Below are 12,106 nucleotides of genomic sequence, written 5' to 3' on the forward strand. Positions count from 1 at the left end.
CCATCCAAATCACCGAATTAAGGCACGACGCTGCCCGATCGGATAGCGCTTTGACCTGCGATCGCTCCGATCCAAATCCGATAAACCCTAAAATATTTGGGGAGAAATTTTAGGGTTCATGAGGAATGGCAGCGGGATTTGTCTTGACGCCCCACAAGCTCTCGATGTGCGTGCTTCTCCAGCTCTACGCGGCGCCGCCCGCGCTCACGCCTCCATTCCCTCTGCCGGCGGCGGTGCGGCATCAGCTGGCGCTGTTCCTGCTCGGATTGGCCAAGGTAAGCACTGCGATCCAAAACGAGAATGCGGCAATCCTAGACGCAGGCCTGCGATGGATTCTTGGAGCCGACGCTCGAGGACCTGGGAATGCAGCTCAAGGAGTGCCTTGGCAGCATTGGCGAGGTGATTGCCGAGCAGCTGGCGAGTCGATTGCTGGGATTTTCATCGCCGGAGGACTTGTTTACCTTTGTTGTGCTGGGACTGAGAGGTAAGCTATTTGTTTGCAAAGTTCTTGCGGTTTAAATAGAGATGTTCCAGAGATTGTTGTCCCGGCTCCATACACAGTTCCTGAGCGCGGTGGTGGCAACGAAGATTCATTGCTGGTAGAACACAATAGCCCGCTGGGACAGTTCTTGCGAAGATGCATCTTGTCATTCAACATTCTATCCTTCGAGGTATGTTCTTTTCTCTTTTTTTACTTTTATGTTCTTTTATGTTTTATGTTCTTTACTTTTTTTTAGAGTTAGATGGATCTTCACTCGGTTGATTTTCTTACTGTAGATCTAGTTGGATCTTACGCTGACTGCTTTTCTGTTTTTTTCGTGTTTCCAGGGAACGTGCCGACTTCTAGCTGAGCTTGATGCATATCGTCGGCCGGCTTTAAGTATTGGTGATGGAAACATTGTTGCAAAAGATTCCTTGTCTTGCCAGCAAGCAGAAGGTGATGATGATGAAGACGAAGAAGAAGATCGGCTAGAAGACGATGAAGACGAAAATGTCATCGCCTCCGTGACACCCGTTCACGGCAGGGAAAGACATGGAAATGGTCGGCGGGCATTCGGAGTTCCATTGATTCCGACTGAAGGTAAGGTCAATGGATCTTTTTGTCCCAGCTAACTTGAGCGACTGCAGGAAGTGAAGAGCTGGAACTGCAAGAGTTCACGGACATGCAGGAGCTCGAAGGTTTTGGTGCAAACCATGTGGGAAACGGTGGAGGTGTTCGAGACGGTGGGTTTGCATTTGCATTTGGTGATGCTGCAAGCAGGGGCGAGCATGCAACACAGGGTAGTTTTCTGCGGACATATGGTCAGGTTGAAGCTTTCATGAAAGACCAAGCCATACTTATAGCCAAGTAAGTTTTCAAGAGTCCTATTAGTTTTTTAGTGGTTCGCTTACTTCCTTTCTTAGAGAACTTGGAACAACGAACAAAGTAGATCTGGACACTAAGCTCAATCTTATAGAAAACTTGGCTCCCGAGATGCACCGGGTACGCGTCGCTTTTATACCGTTGACAGGTTTTGTAAAACGTGTTGAGCAGGTCCACTATCTTCAGTATCTTAACTCTATTCACCATGGAGACTATCCAGCTGCCATGAGCAGACTCCATCAGTACTTTGATTATAGGTAGGGCCTGCGACGTGTTTCACTTGATCTTAATCTTAATATTCTTTTATTTTAGTGCGGGACGAGGAAACATCGCACCCGGCATCGACGCAAGTGTCGGAAGATTCCAAGCTGGCCTTCTCACTCTTGGATCTATGCACGCACACTTTGGTCACGTCACTCAAGCGTTACAGGCAAGTGTTTGTTAAGAGTCCTGAATGTATTGAACTGTGTTTTGTTTGCATGCAGGCTCTCAGTGAAACTGTTCGCATTGCTCAACAAGTACAAGTTTTCTGCTCTCAGAATCCATCTAACTTTCTCCATGCAGAATAACGATGATGCTTGTCTTGCGCATTCTTTGGCTGCTTTGTGCCACTTACTATCGGAAGTGGGTGTTGCTGCCGAAGTTACAAAGGCTGGTGCAATCGGCGACTTTGATCGTAGTATTGGTCCACAGCTCGCTGCTCAGCAGCATCTGCTTCTTTCTTTAAAGCGGTGCTTAAAACGAGCATTAGAGCTGAAACTTCCCAATCTAGTTGCATTCAGTCGCTTGGCTTTAGCGAAGTTTGATCTCCAGGTAATCAGAATATCAGGTTTAGTACATATTTATTGATGATTGAAGATGATATGCTGCGTAGCATGTTCGCAGGTTGCCTCTGATCGGAGGGCTGAGAAGCTCCGAACAACTTGGGACATCGCCAGTTGATGTTTGCAAGGTAATACTTTGGATTAGTTATATTAGCTAACGTGTTTCTTCCAGACTCTCAGAATCAGTCCATATCTTCTAGGCGACCTGGTGCACAGTATGTCGTCATCCGGGTCGCAGCGGATCACTTCTGGGGCTTTCGGTCAAGCACCTGGAATGCCCGGAAACACTCAAACAGGAAGGCTGGGACCTTTGTCAGAATCACTGTTGAAGCTGGCTGGATCCTCGTATCTTCTTCGATCTTGTTCGTGGGAGTTGTATGGCAGGTATGTCGTTTGTTTTGTTTGTCTGTACATCGTTCTGAAACTCTTTTATACAAGCGATCCGATGATGCGCGCGAGTACCTTGGTTCATGCGTACTGCTACTCCAAATCCGCAAGGTTTGGCCGTGGATTACGCTTGAGTGGAAATGTTTTTCCAACTCTTGTTCTGTCCAGTGCAGATGATTTATCGGTAGCCTATGTAAAGCTTGCCCATCATTTAGCAGCTCATAAGGGATATAGAGGTATCATTAAGCTTTCACCTTGGCCTTTTACGTAAAAGTTTTGCTGTTTCAGTCGCTTTAACTGCGCTGGAGCAAGCAATGAAGAAGTTTCCACTTCATGCTAGATCTTCTCTGCGATCAGTTCAACTTCAATTTATTCATAGTCAGGCTATTAACCGGTATGTTTAGAATAAACCTTCTTTGTGATGTTTCTGACTCATCAAACCTGCAGTGGAAATACCAGGCTTGCATGGGTAGCATGCTCCGAGCTTGCGGCAATGGCTTCGCCAGTCCTAGGCGTTGACATGGAACTAAAGTTTGAAGCTAGTTATCGCCACGCACTAACGCTTCTGGCGTGTAAAAACTACAGTGAGGTACACGTTTGGCTGGCGCTCCTGTTTGCTTTGGTAACGTGTCTTGGCTATGGCAGGCAGCGACTTCAGCAGGAGAACTGTTCGCTTTGTGCTACAAGTATGACATGCAGCTACACGTTGTCAAAGTCTTACTTCTTATTGCTGAGATTCACAAGGTCTTGATTCTTTCCTTTTTCTTTTCGATACTGTTACTCATTCTAAAGAACTCTTGTCCGTCCAGAAATCCGGGAGTGCTGTCACGGGGCTACCATACGTACTAGGCAGCATAACACTCAGCCAGTCACTCAACCTGGACCTTCTCCATGCGGCGTCCCGGGTCAGCTTAGCAGAACTTTGGCTGGACCTTGGAGCCGACCACGCTCAACGAGCACTCGACCTTCTCCAGCAAAGCTTACCACTTGTCCTCGGCCATGGCAGCCTCGAGCTTCGTGCGCGGACCAACCTCTGCATTGCGCGGTGCTACTTAAGCAGCACAGACTTCTCAGGTATCATTTTCTTCTTTGCTAGACTTTCCGGACTTACGTAGTCTTCTCCTTTTGTTTGCAGTGGCTACAGCTCCAGAGCTTGTACTTGATCCACTCCAACTCGCCGCGGAAGAATTCATGAATTTAGAAGTAAGAGACTTTGATACTTACTGGCAAGGCCTTGATTTCAATCGCTCCTCACTTTTTCCAGGACAAAGACCAGGCATCCGAAGCTTTCTACTTGCTGGCCACTACGTTTAACTCGATCGGTCGTATGGAAGATCGAGACAAAGCCGCGGAGAAATTCCAGCAGTGTGTGGTGGAAGAACTGTAAGGCCAGGCCAACGAGCGATAACCAGCAAGGATTCTTCCAGTACGGAGATTCATGTGAATCGCCAAGATTCCGATTCCTGTACGTATGTGTCGGTAGCCACGTGTCCATGGCGTGTCTGTAATATCTTTTTCTCCTTTTAAAAAACCAGCTAGGGTTCTTCCGCAATGGTAGCTATGGCGCCCGCATTGCACGATAAGGCGGCAGCAGCGGTCCTTCCAGAGGAGATTTCGATCGATTCTTGCGGCATTGAGCCGGATCTCGAGGATGCCGATGCGATCGGCAAGCTGCGGGGCGAGCGGGAGATTGTTCTTGGCAGGAATTTGCACGACCAGTGTTTCTCGATCACGGAGCCCGAGCACGACGACGAGGAGACCGGCGATAAGGATGTGTACATGGCTGGTGTTCTTGCGCGCTACCGGAAGACGCTGGTAGAAAGGACGAAATATCACCTGGGTAAGAAATTTTCTTCTTCCTCCTTGCTGCTTTGGAGTGTTTGTTTGAGCTCTTGCGATTGGAATGCAGGGTATCCATACAACCTGGATTTCGACTACGGTGCTCTCTCGCAGCTACAGCATTTTTCCATCAACAATCTGGGAGATCCTTTCATCGAGAGCAACTATGGTGTTCATTCTCGGCAATTCGAGGTCGGTGTTTTGGATTGGTTTGCGAGATTGTGGGAGCTGGAGAAGAACGAGTACTGGGGATATATCACAAACTGTGGGACGGAGGGAAATCTTCACGGCTTGTTGGTCGGGTAAACTTATTTCTTTCCTTTCTTCTTCACGGACTTGTTCTTACTTTGGTACTTCTTTTTCCCACAGGAGAGAAGTTTTCCCGGATGGCATCCTCTATGCCTCCAAAGACTCGCATTACTCGGTATTTAAGGCAGGACGTATGTATAGGATGGAAGTCGTGAAGGTTGACACACTTCTATCCGGCGAGATCGACTGTGCCGATTTTCAGCGCCGACTGCTGGAAAACCAAGACAAACCAGCCATTGTGAACGTTAACATAGGTGAGTGAGAGAGCGAGTGAGTGAAAGTTCTATTGTCTAGTTCTCGGATATTGATTCATAGTACTGTTTCAGGTACCACTGTCAAAGGAGCAGTGGACGATCTTGACGGTGTAATTAAAACACTGGAAGACTGTGGCTTCTCCCAGGACCGCTTCTACATCCACTGTGATGGTGCTCTCTTCGGGCTCATGATGCCGTTCGTGAAGAGAGTAAGCTCCACAAAGTTCATGTTCTTCGTGTTCTTAAGCGCAAGGCGTGTTTTTTCTCTTCTTTCCAGGCACCAAAAGTGTCTTTCAAAAAGCCTATTGGAAGTGTCAGCGTTTCGGGACACAAGTTCGTTGGCTGCCCGATGCCATGCGGCATCCAAATCACCAGGATCGAGCACATCAACACGCTGTCCAGGAACGTCGAGTATCTGGCATCCAGGGACGCGACCATCATGGGAAGCCGCAATGGCCACGCACCACTCTTCCTCTGGTACACTCTAAACCGCAAAGGCTACCGCGGTTTCAAAAAGGAAGTGGAGAAGTGCCTGGCAAACGCGCACTACTTGGCCGGTTGCCTCCGGGAGTCCGGATTCGGGGCCATGCTCAACGAGCTCAGCAGCACCGTGGTGTTTGAGAGGCCGCAGGACGAAGCCTTTGTTCGAAAGTGGCAGCTCGCGTGCCAAGGCAAGATTGCGCACGCGGTGGTGATGCCCAGCGTCACGGTGGACAAGCTCAAAGTTTTCCTCAAGGAGCTGATTGAGAGCCGGAGCCGGCTCTTCCCGGACGGGAAAATCGTGGCTCCCTGCGTCGCGGAGGAGCTGGGCGCGAAGAACTGCGCTTGCGTCAAGCACTCCTCCTGTTCCTGGTAAGTTTTTCTAGCTTTGGTTTCCTCTTCTCTGATATCTCATTGTTCCAGAGCTTGGTGCAAATCTCTCGGGTGTACGTAGGTGATAAGTATCTGCGTAGAAGAGATATTGTGCTAGTGGATGAGCGAGCCAACTTTTTCTCGAAACTTTGGACTCCATACAATGATAGAGCTGTGGGATTTCCAGTCAAGAAATTTAGAAAGACAAGGTCATGCTTTTGAGACCTTGAAAGAAAATTAAAATGAGAAGAACTCCAGAAATTTTCTACAGACAAGATCATGCTTTTGAGACCTTGATAGAAAAAACAAACCCTATAATAGAGCTGTGGATTTTCCAGTCAAGATCATGCTTTTGAGACCTTGATAGAAAAATCAAACTCTATAATAGAGCTGTGGATTTTCCAATCAAGATCATGCTTTTGAGACCTTGATAGAAAAATCAAACTCTATAATAGAGCTGTGGCTTTTCCAGTCAAGATCATGCTTTTGGAACTTTAAAAGAAAAATCAATCCTTGTGATAGAAATCCAAGAGTATCATGGGCGATTCTTCTTTGAGAACTTTGATCGTCAGTAGAGAAGTTACTAAAGCAATCCATCCATTGAAGATGAAACAATGTACACATTCTTCACCGAAAGAGATCTTCCCAAGCCAAGAAGGAAAGAAGGAGAGGAGGAAGAAGATCATATAGAATTCTCTACTTATCTGGAAAGAGAGCGAGCGAGCGATTAGATTCCCAGAGTAGCGAGCGATCTTCCTCCTTGATCAATTGTCATAGACCCGGCACTCATCCGTCTCTGGATTGTCCTTGCAAAACGCCTCCAGCGGATCCTTGCCCTTGTCCTTGTCCCTCTGGTGAGACGCGGCGGCGCTCACCTCCTCCACCTCGTCCCACGCCACCACGCACTCGGCCGACGCTGGATTCTCCGCGCACACCTCCTCCGCCTGCTTGATGCTCTCCTCCACCTTACCCTCCAGCGGGCTCGCGCACGCGATCGTCGTCGCCATCCTCCTCCTCCGCGACGCCAATCGAATCCCCCCCATTCCCCCTCGCGCCGCCGCGCAGAAGCTCCTCCTGGGAATCGCGGAGATCTGCTGCTGCTGCTGCAAGAATTGGGGCTGCTGGAGCGCCATCGTTGTAATCGCGATGGACGCCATGAGCGCGCGAGCTATCGATCGATGCGAGGATCTCTCTCCCAAGAGCCCTAGCTCCAGGGCAAACGATCACCACGCAAGGAGGAAGAGATATCACTGCCACGTGGAGTCCGCTGATTGATCGAAAGCACGGCAGGTTTATGGCTTCCAAAGCTGCAGGAAGTAGACCAAGAGAGAAGTGGGAAAATATAGACCGGGTGCTCTAGGAAAAAATCCAAGCCATGGTTCCCACATTTCACTTTGCGAGATTTTTTCTTTGTTTTGCCTTGCCTATCAATCGCATTCTCGGGCTCGCTCGCTCAGGCGTTTTTTTTTTATCGAGAATTATTCAGGAGTAGCTCAATGATTGATCTGGAACGAGGAAAACTTCGATCTTCTCAAGCGTAATAACAAGGAGCTTACTTGTCGTGATCACGAGCGCGAGCCAGGCGACGAGAACTTTGCGTTGTTTCCCCTCTTGTCATGACCCAGGCGCTACTTCTTCCTCGTTTCTCTGGATGGCAGCAATCTTAGCTCTGGACGAGTCCCCTTGGCCATCATCTGGAAAGAAAACCAATAAAGTTAGTCACTACTGCTTGATCGAAGAGAGCAAAAGAGAAATCCTGGAAACCAAAGCTAAACGTTGCGAAAGCCAAAGTGAGTATACTACTACCTGCGACAATCCTGCTTCTCTTGCGTGACATCCGCTTGACAAGCCCCTCGTAGAGCTCGACGAGGAGCTTGGGATCCTTCTCCACGTACATGCTGTAGTCCCCGAACGTCGGCAACACTTGCATGTCCATGGAGGCCGTCCGGAGCACCGCGTCCTTGACAGTCTCCGAGTCATACTTTCGAGCCAGGTCCAAGAGATTGATGGCGTTGTCCCGGGAGACGTTGCTGACTAGAAACTCCTCGCACACGGCCTTGAGGAGCTTGACGCCGTATTTCTCTGCAGCACAGAAGAGAGACGCGGCATGTTTCTTGAGCACTTCGGGACACACTGTGGCGGTGTAGAAGAAGCGCACAAACGCTTCCAACACATCGTGCGAGAAGTCGTCGATTCGGACGACACCGCTTTGGGCTTCCTTCATTTGAGCACTAAACATGGCCTTAAACACAGGTGACTTCCCCGCCTGCGCTAGAAACAGGCAGACAAACAAAAACCACAGGGGCGCTCACATGTGAAAAAACATGTGGGATTGAGAGCTTTTTGTTTGGCAAGGCTGCACTGCTGAGCATCTCTCTCACTCAAAAGCTTTAGAACAAAGCTTTCAAGGAACACACACACACACAAAAAAAAAAAAAAGAACTCGAAGCAAAAAACGTAGAAAACCTCTCATCCCGTTCTCTCTCACGCAAAAGGTTTAGAACAAAGCTTTCAGGGAAGGCAAAAGCAAAAAACAAACGACCAAAGCTTTCAGGGAAGGCGAAAGCAAAAAACAAACAACCAACAAAAGAAACTGGAAGAAGAAAACATTTTCATCAGAACAAAGAAAAAGAGAGGAGCCCTTGCAGAAAAATGGTTTTTCCCGACTTCTAAAGGAAACAAAAACCCGGAACAAACAAAGAACCGGAAAATCTCATTCCAGGAAGATCACGAAGAACAATCAAGCACGCATTATTATCAAAAGCCAAAGGAAACCAAAGGAAAGAAATAAACTAGATGCTAAGCTAGGACTTGAGAGAAAGATCGCTTACCAGGATCGCCTTGTGCGCGCACACATCCGGCCCATCACACGCCTTGAGCGTCACATCCGACAGCGGCAAATCGAGGGTGTCCTGGTCCCAGGCGCGAAGGAATTCGGCCTGGCGCGCCACGGCTTGCAGGCGGCGCTCCTCGTCCCGGAGGCGCTGCTGCGCGGCTTGCAAGCTCCCCACCAGCGACTCCAGCCTGTGGATCCGGCCCCTGTGGCATCGATCACAATACGCGAACTCCACCGCGTAGGAGCGAAACTCGTACCCTGAGAGGAGCCTCTTGCAAAGCACGCATTCCACGCGAGGCATATTCCTCCTCTCTCCGTGTGCCCTAGAGGGAATTTTTTCTAAAAGATTTTTGGCGCCAAGGGCGTTTCGCGCGGGAACGGTTCGCCACGTGGCGTGTTTGAAGTTAGAATTTAGGTTAGGACTAGATAAACAAAAAGGTACCATTAAGAAAGAAAAATTAGTCAAATAAAATTGAAACGAGATTGCAGCCACTTCCTCTCTTTATCAAGCAGATAAGCCAGGCTTAAAAAAGTAGCACTACAGGATTATGCACCCTAAGGAACTGGTGGTCAAAGTGCTCAAGCAGAAACAGCTCTAAATATCAAAGCTTGAGAACAAAAAAGTGAGAATAGAAACTTAATTTAGTCTTGTTATAGCCTGCCAGAGAGAAAGAAAACTAAGATAAGTTTCAAGAACATAGAAGCTTAGAATAGCATGCATTGTTTGTTTCTCCAATTTCTCCAGCTTCTTTGTAGGTCTTTACACAAGTCCCAATTGGCCTTCTTTGGAGTGATGCTAAGCATGGGATCCTGAAAATAAGAACACACAAGAAAAAAAGAATGAACAAACAATCACCTTTTGTGATCTAGACTTACACTTTCTCCTCTTGTAAATTTTCTTTGCCATTCACATTGCATGTGGAGATGTAGTTCCTTCAAGCCATCTGTTTCATGTTCTCCAGAAGTGAAGGTATTTATGGCAGAATGTCATGCTTGACATTAATAGTCTCTTTAGGAATACACTACCAAACTTCTGTAGAGTGTCTTCTTGTGTAGTTAATGAGAGGTTACATTCATCCATCTGGATGAAGTCCTCTTGGATTGAAGATCTCTGCCTGGCTCCTCTGGCTCCCAATGTGCCGCTATCATAATTTGAATCTGAGGCTCCTTCCTCTGGCTCCCAGTGTGCTGCTGTGGCTATCTCTCCATCACAGTTCCACCTCTATCTCTTTTGGATCACAATCTACAGATTTTGTTGGCACCAAGGTTGATCAGACAGCAAGCGTCTTCTAGATTGACATGATATCTTTAGTCAATATCTCACATTCATAATCAAAGTTACAAAATCTAATTCCTAACCTAACTGCCATCTCTTGTTTTAGCCTGGAAAAAATGTATATAATCTGCAGCTTTGATCCGAAGCTACTGGTGGTGAACAGTGAGATTTGCAAACCACATCCAACGAGTGAGGTTTCTCTTTTCTCTTTTTCCTTGAATTTCAAGTGTCTTTATCTTTGTAAATTCAGGTTCGTAGCAGCAAACGAATTTCAGGTCTTCACGACAAAGGTACGACTGTTTCTTTTCATGTGCAAAAATGATAGGCCTATGCACCACTTTTCTAGTGGTTGAAATGGAACTCTTGCATCAATACCGGGGAACTGCTATGTCTGCAAAGGTGCTGTAGCTTTTGTATAATTGAACAGAGAGTAGGCCTAGCCTAAGTCAACAATTTTGCAGGACTTTGGTATTCTTACGCGGTGCTGGAGGATTCTAGGCAGGTCCTGGAAAGCCGTTCTCCTTCTCGTTTCCAACATCGTCACAATTTCCCATCAGTTTCAATGAGAAAGAATTTGACGCAACTCCCCCAGACTTCGAGTTTGAAGATCAAATCAGGACGAACCAGGCAACGAAAGATTAATTTTCATTTTTAGTTTTTCCTTGTAGAACATAGATGTAGGCGTTACTCTGAGACATGAATCCCTTGCATTCGGACCCAAAGCTCGCCGCAGATGCAGGGTAAGCTTTGTTGTTCTTGCGAATGACGTCTGTGACGGGATTTAAAAACACAGCTTCCAGCGTCCCATTCGTCATGGACTTTGCATGCTTAGCTATGCCGTGAGAGGTATAATTCGGTGCGGCTGCGACGGTGATCCGATGAGAATTGCAACGATCAGCTCCAGGTTCCTGCACCACATCTATCCGGGGAAATGCTCGTAACATTGAACAAGGCAAGAGCTCGCAGTAAGCACTCGCAATCGTTTCTCTTGCTAGATCATCCTTGTAACGTTTGCTTCTTCTTTCAGGATCTCCTTCAAGTGTAAAGTTAAGGAGAGAGGCGAATTCGTCCTATCTGGGACAGTGTTCTTGACCATACACCACTCTAAACTGTAATCGTATCTCTTTTCTCTATTTTCGTTTTCTTAATTCAAAGAGCATTACATCTATAATCTCGCCACCTTTATAATCTTGTTCTAACAATAGTTGAATCTCTTTTCTCTAGTTTCGAACAACACGCAATGATTCAAAGAAGCCACCTTTTTAACACTGGAACATTCTCGTTCTAAAGTTTAGGGTGAGCTGCGCGACAAAGGAAGTCGTTGCTACTGGGCTGCCAAGGTTGTAAGCGCTTGCGACCGCTTCCCAGTCCTTGACGAATCTATCCGCGAGAGGCGTATTGATCTGCCCTTGCTGCTTATACAGTATAAACTCGTACTTGTGCTGCATGAAATCGTGGGGTGCAGGCCTCATATACTCCTCCAAAATGGTGCCAGCGTCAACCTTTGATCCAGGGATGTTGGCGATCCAATAGTGGACGTACGTGAATTGATCTGCCAATGTAAACATCGACTGCGAAGCTCGCCTATCTATCATCACGATGGAGTAAAGCTGTGCAGGATCAACATCTCCGGGGACCATAACGTTGGGATGAATCGCGGTTTGCGGGCAGGTCAAAAGGGTTCCATCGGCGAAGGTATCCTTTCCTGTGTAAGAAACAGCTATAGAGATCGATTTCTCCACTGCTAGAGATCTTGGCGATGGAGATCGTGGTGGAGTAGACGCTAACAATCGCGAAGAAGTAGCTCCTGCAAAGAATATAGCCAAGAAAGCAACTACCACAAGCTTCCTCATTGATCCTTTGTTGTGTTGTGATCGCTTTGATACCTAGATTTATATAGTGATTTACCTTTTAACATAGGGTTTATGTATTCCTTTTTGGCACCTTTTCGATTTTATTTTCATTACTAGGGTTTGGGACCGCTCAGGATTTTGTTTGATTTGGATTATGTTGCATTTCTAGAGTAAGGCTGTGGTGTCATCACAGAACCTTGAAGGCAAGATTTAGTTTGATTGCTTCTTCTCAAGTGCTTGACATTGCCAAGGTTTGGGAGGCTATAGCATCATCACAGTACCACTAAGTGGAGAAAAATCTCAAAACACACTC

At 47.2% G+C, this 12,106-nt stretch overlaps 5 protein-coding genes and 1 pseudogene across 6 annotated transcripts; 3 read left to right on the top strand and 3 right to left on the bottom strand.

The window, feature by feature from the left end:
* The first annotated feature begins 92 nt into the window (after nt 1–92).
* Nucleotides 93–4,118, top strand: LOC9648807 (anaphase-promoting complex subunit 5). 2 transcript variants are annotated; one of them, XM_024681147.1, is made up of 20 exons: nt 93–275; nt 322–484; nt 535–671; nt 829–1,081; nt 1,129–1,348; nt 1,405–1,483; nt 1,535–1,620; nt 1,676–1,793; nt 1,849–1,881; nt 1,928–2,176; nt 2,238–2,315; nt 2,360–2,571; nt 2,626–2,685; nt 2,743–2,810; nt 2,863–2,968; nt 3,022–3,163; nt 3,220–3,318; nt 3,384–3,648; nt 3,710–3,777; nt 3,839–4,118. In XM_024681147.1, exons 1-20 carry the CDS (start codon nt 126–128, stop codon nt 3,959–3,961), a joined length of 2,709 nt encoding a protein of 902 aa, XP_024536915.1. In that variant the 5' UTR covers nt 93–125; the 3' UTR covers nt 3,962–4,118. The 2 variants fall into 2 exon arrangements, with proteins under 2 accessions (XP_024536915.1, XP_024536916.1); XM_024681148.1 differs by having other exon boundaries at nt 562–671.
* Nucleotides 3,991–6,100, top strand: LOC9646536 (serine decarboxylase 1). Its single transcript, XM_002976187.2, has 6 exons — nt 3,991–4,414; nt 4,484–4,715; nt 4,783–4,976; nt 5,049–5,185; nt 5,254–5,828; nt 5,880–6,100. Coding segments are annotated over exons 1-6 (1,428 nt in total). The 5' UTR covers nt 3,991–4,125; the 3' UTR covers nt 5,881–6,100.
* A 304-nt stretch (nt 6,101–6,404) lies between these two features.
* On the bottom strand, nt 6,405–7,050 carry LOC9646537 (calvin cycle protein CP12-1, chloroplastic). The gene has a single exon (XM_002976331.2). The coding sequence runs from the start codon at nt 6,983–6,985 to the stop codon at nt 6,593–6,595; it is 393 nt and encodes a 130-aa protein (XP_002976377.2). The 5' UTR covers nt 6,986–7,050; the 3' UTR covers nt 6,405–6,592.
* LOC9648808 (BTB/POZ domain-containing protein At4g08455) lies at nt 6,409–8,965 on the bottom strand. The gene is made up of 3 exons (XM_002976332.2): nt 8,640–8,965; nt 7,632–8,137; nt 6,409–7,522 (listed from the first exon to the last, which is right to left on the bottom strand). The coding sequence occupies exons 1-3, from the start codon at nt 8,963–8,965 to the stop codon at nt 7,443–7,445; spliced, it is 912 nt and encodes a 303-aa protein (XP_002976378.2). The 3' UTR covers nt 6,409–7,442.
* Nucleotides 8,966–10,056: 1,091 nt separating this feature from the next.
* On the top strand, nt 10,057–11,055 carry LOC112348510 (annotated as a pseudogene).
* A 147-nt stretch (nt 11,056–11,202) lies between these two features.
* LOC9648809 (protein D2) lies at nt 11,203–11,793 on the bottom strand. The gene has a single exon (XM_024681169.1). It carries the CDS (start codon nt 11,791–11,793, stop codon nt 11,203–11,205), a length of 591 nt encoding a protein of 196 aa, XP_024536937.1.
* Between the last annotated feature and the right edge of the window lie 313 nt (nt 11,794–12,106).

Source organism: Selaginella moellendorffii, unplaced genomic scaffold, assembly GCF_000143415.4.
Source record: "Selaginella moellendorffii unplaced genomic scaffold, v1.0 SELMOscaffold_30, whole genome shotgun sequence".
Classification (NCBI taxonomy): domain Eukaryota; kingdom Viridiplantae; phylum Streptophyta; class Lycopodiopsida; order Selaginellales; family Selaginellaceae; genus Selaginella; species Selaginella moellendorffii.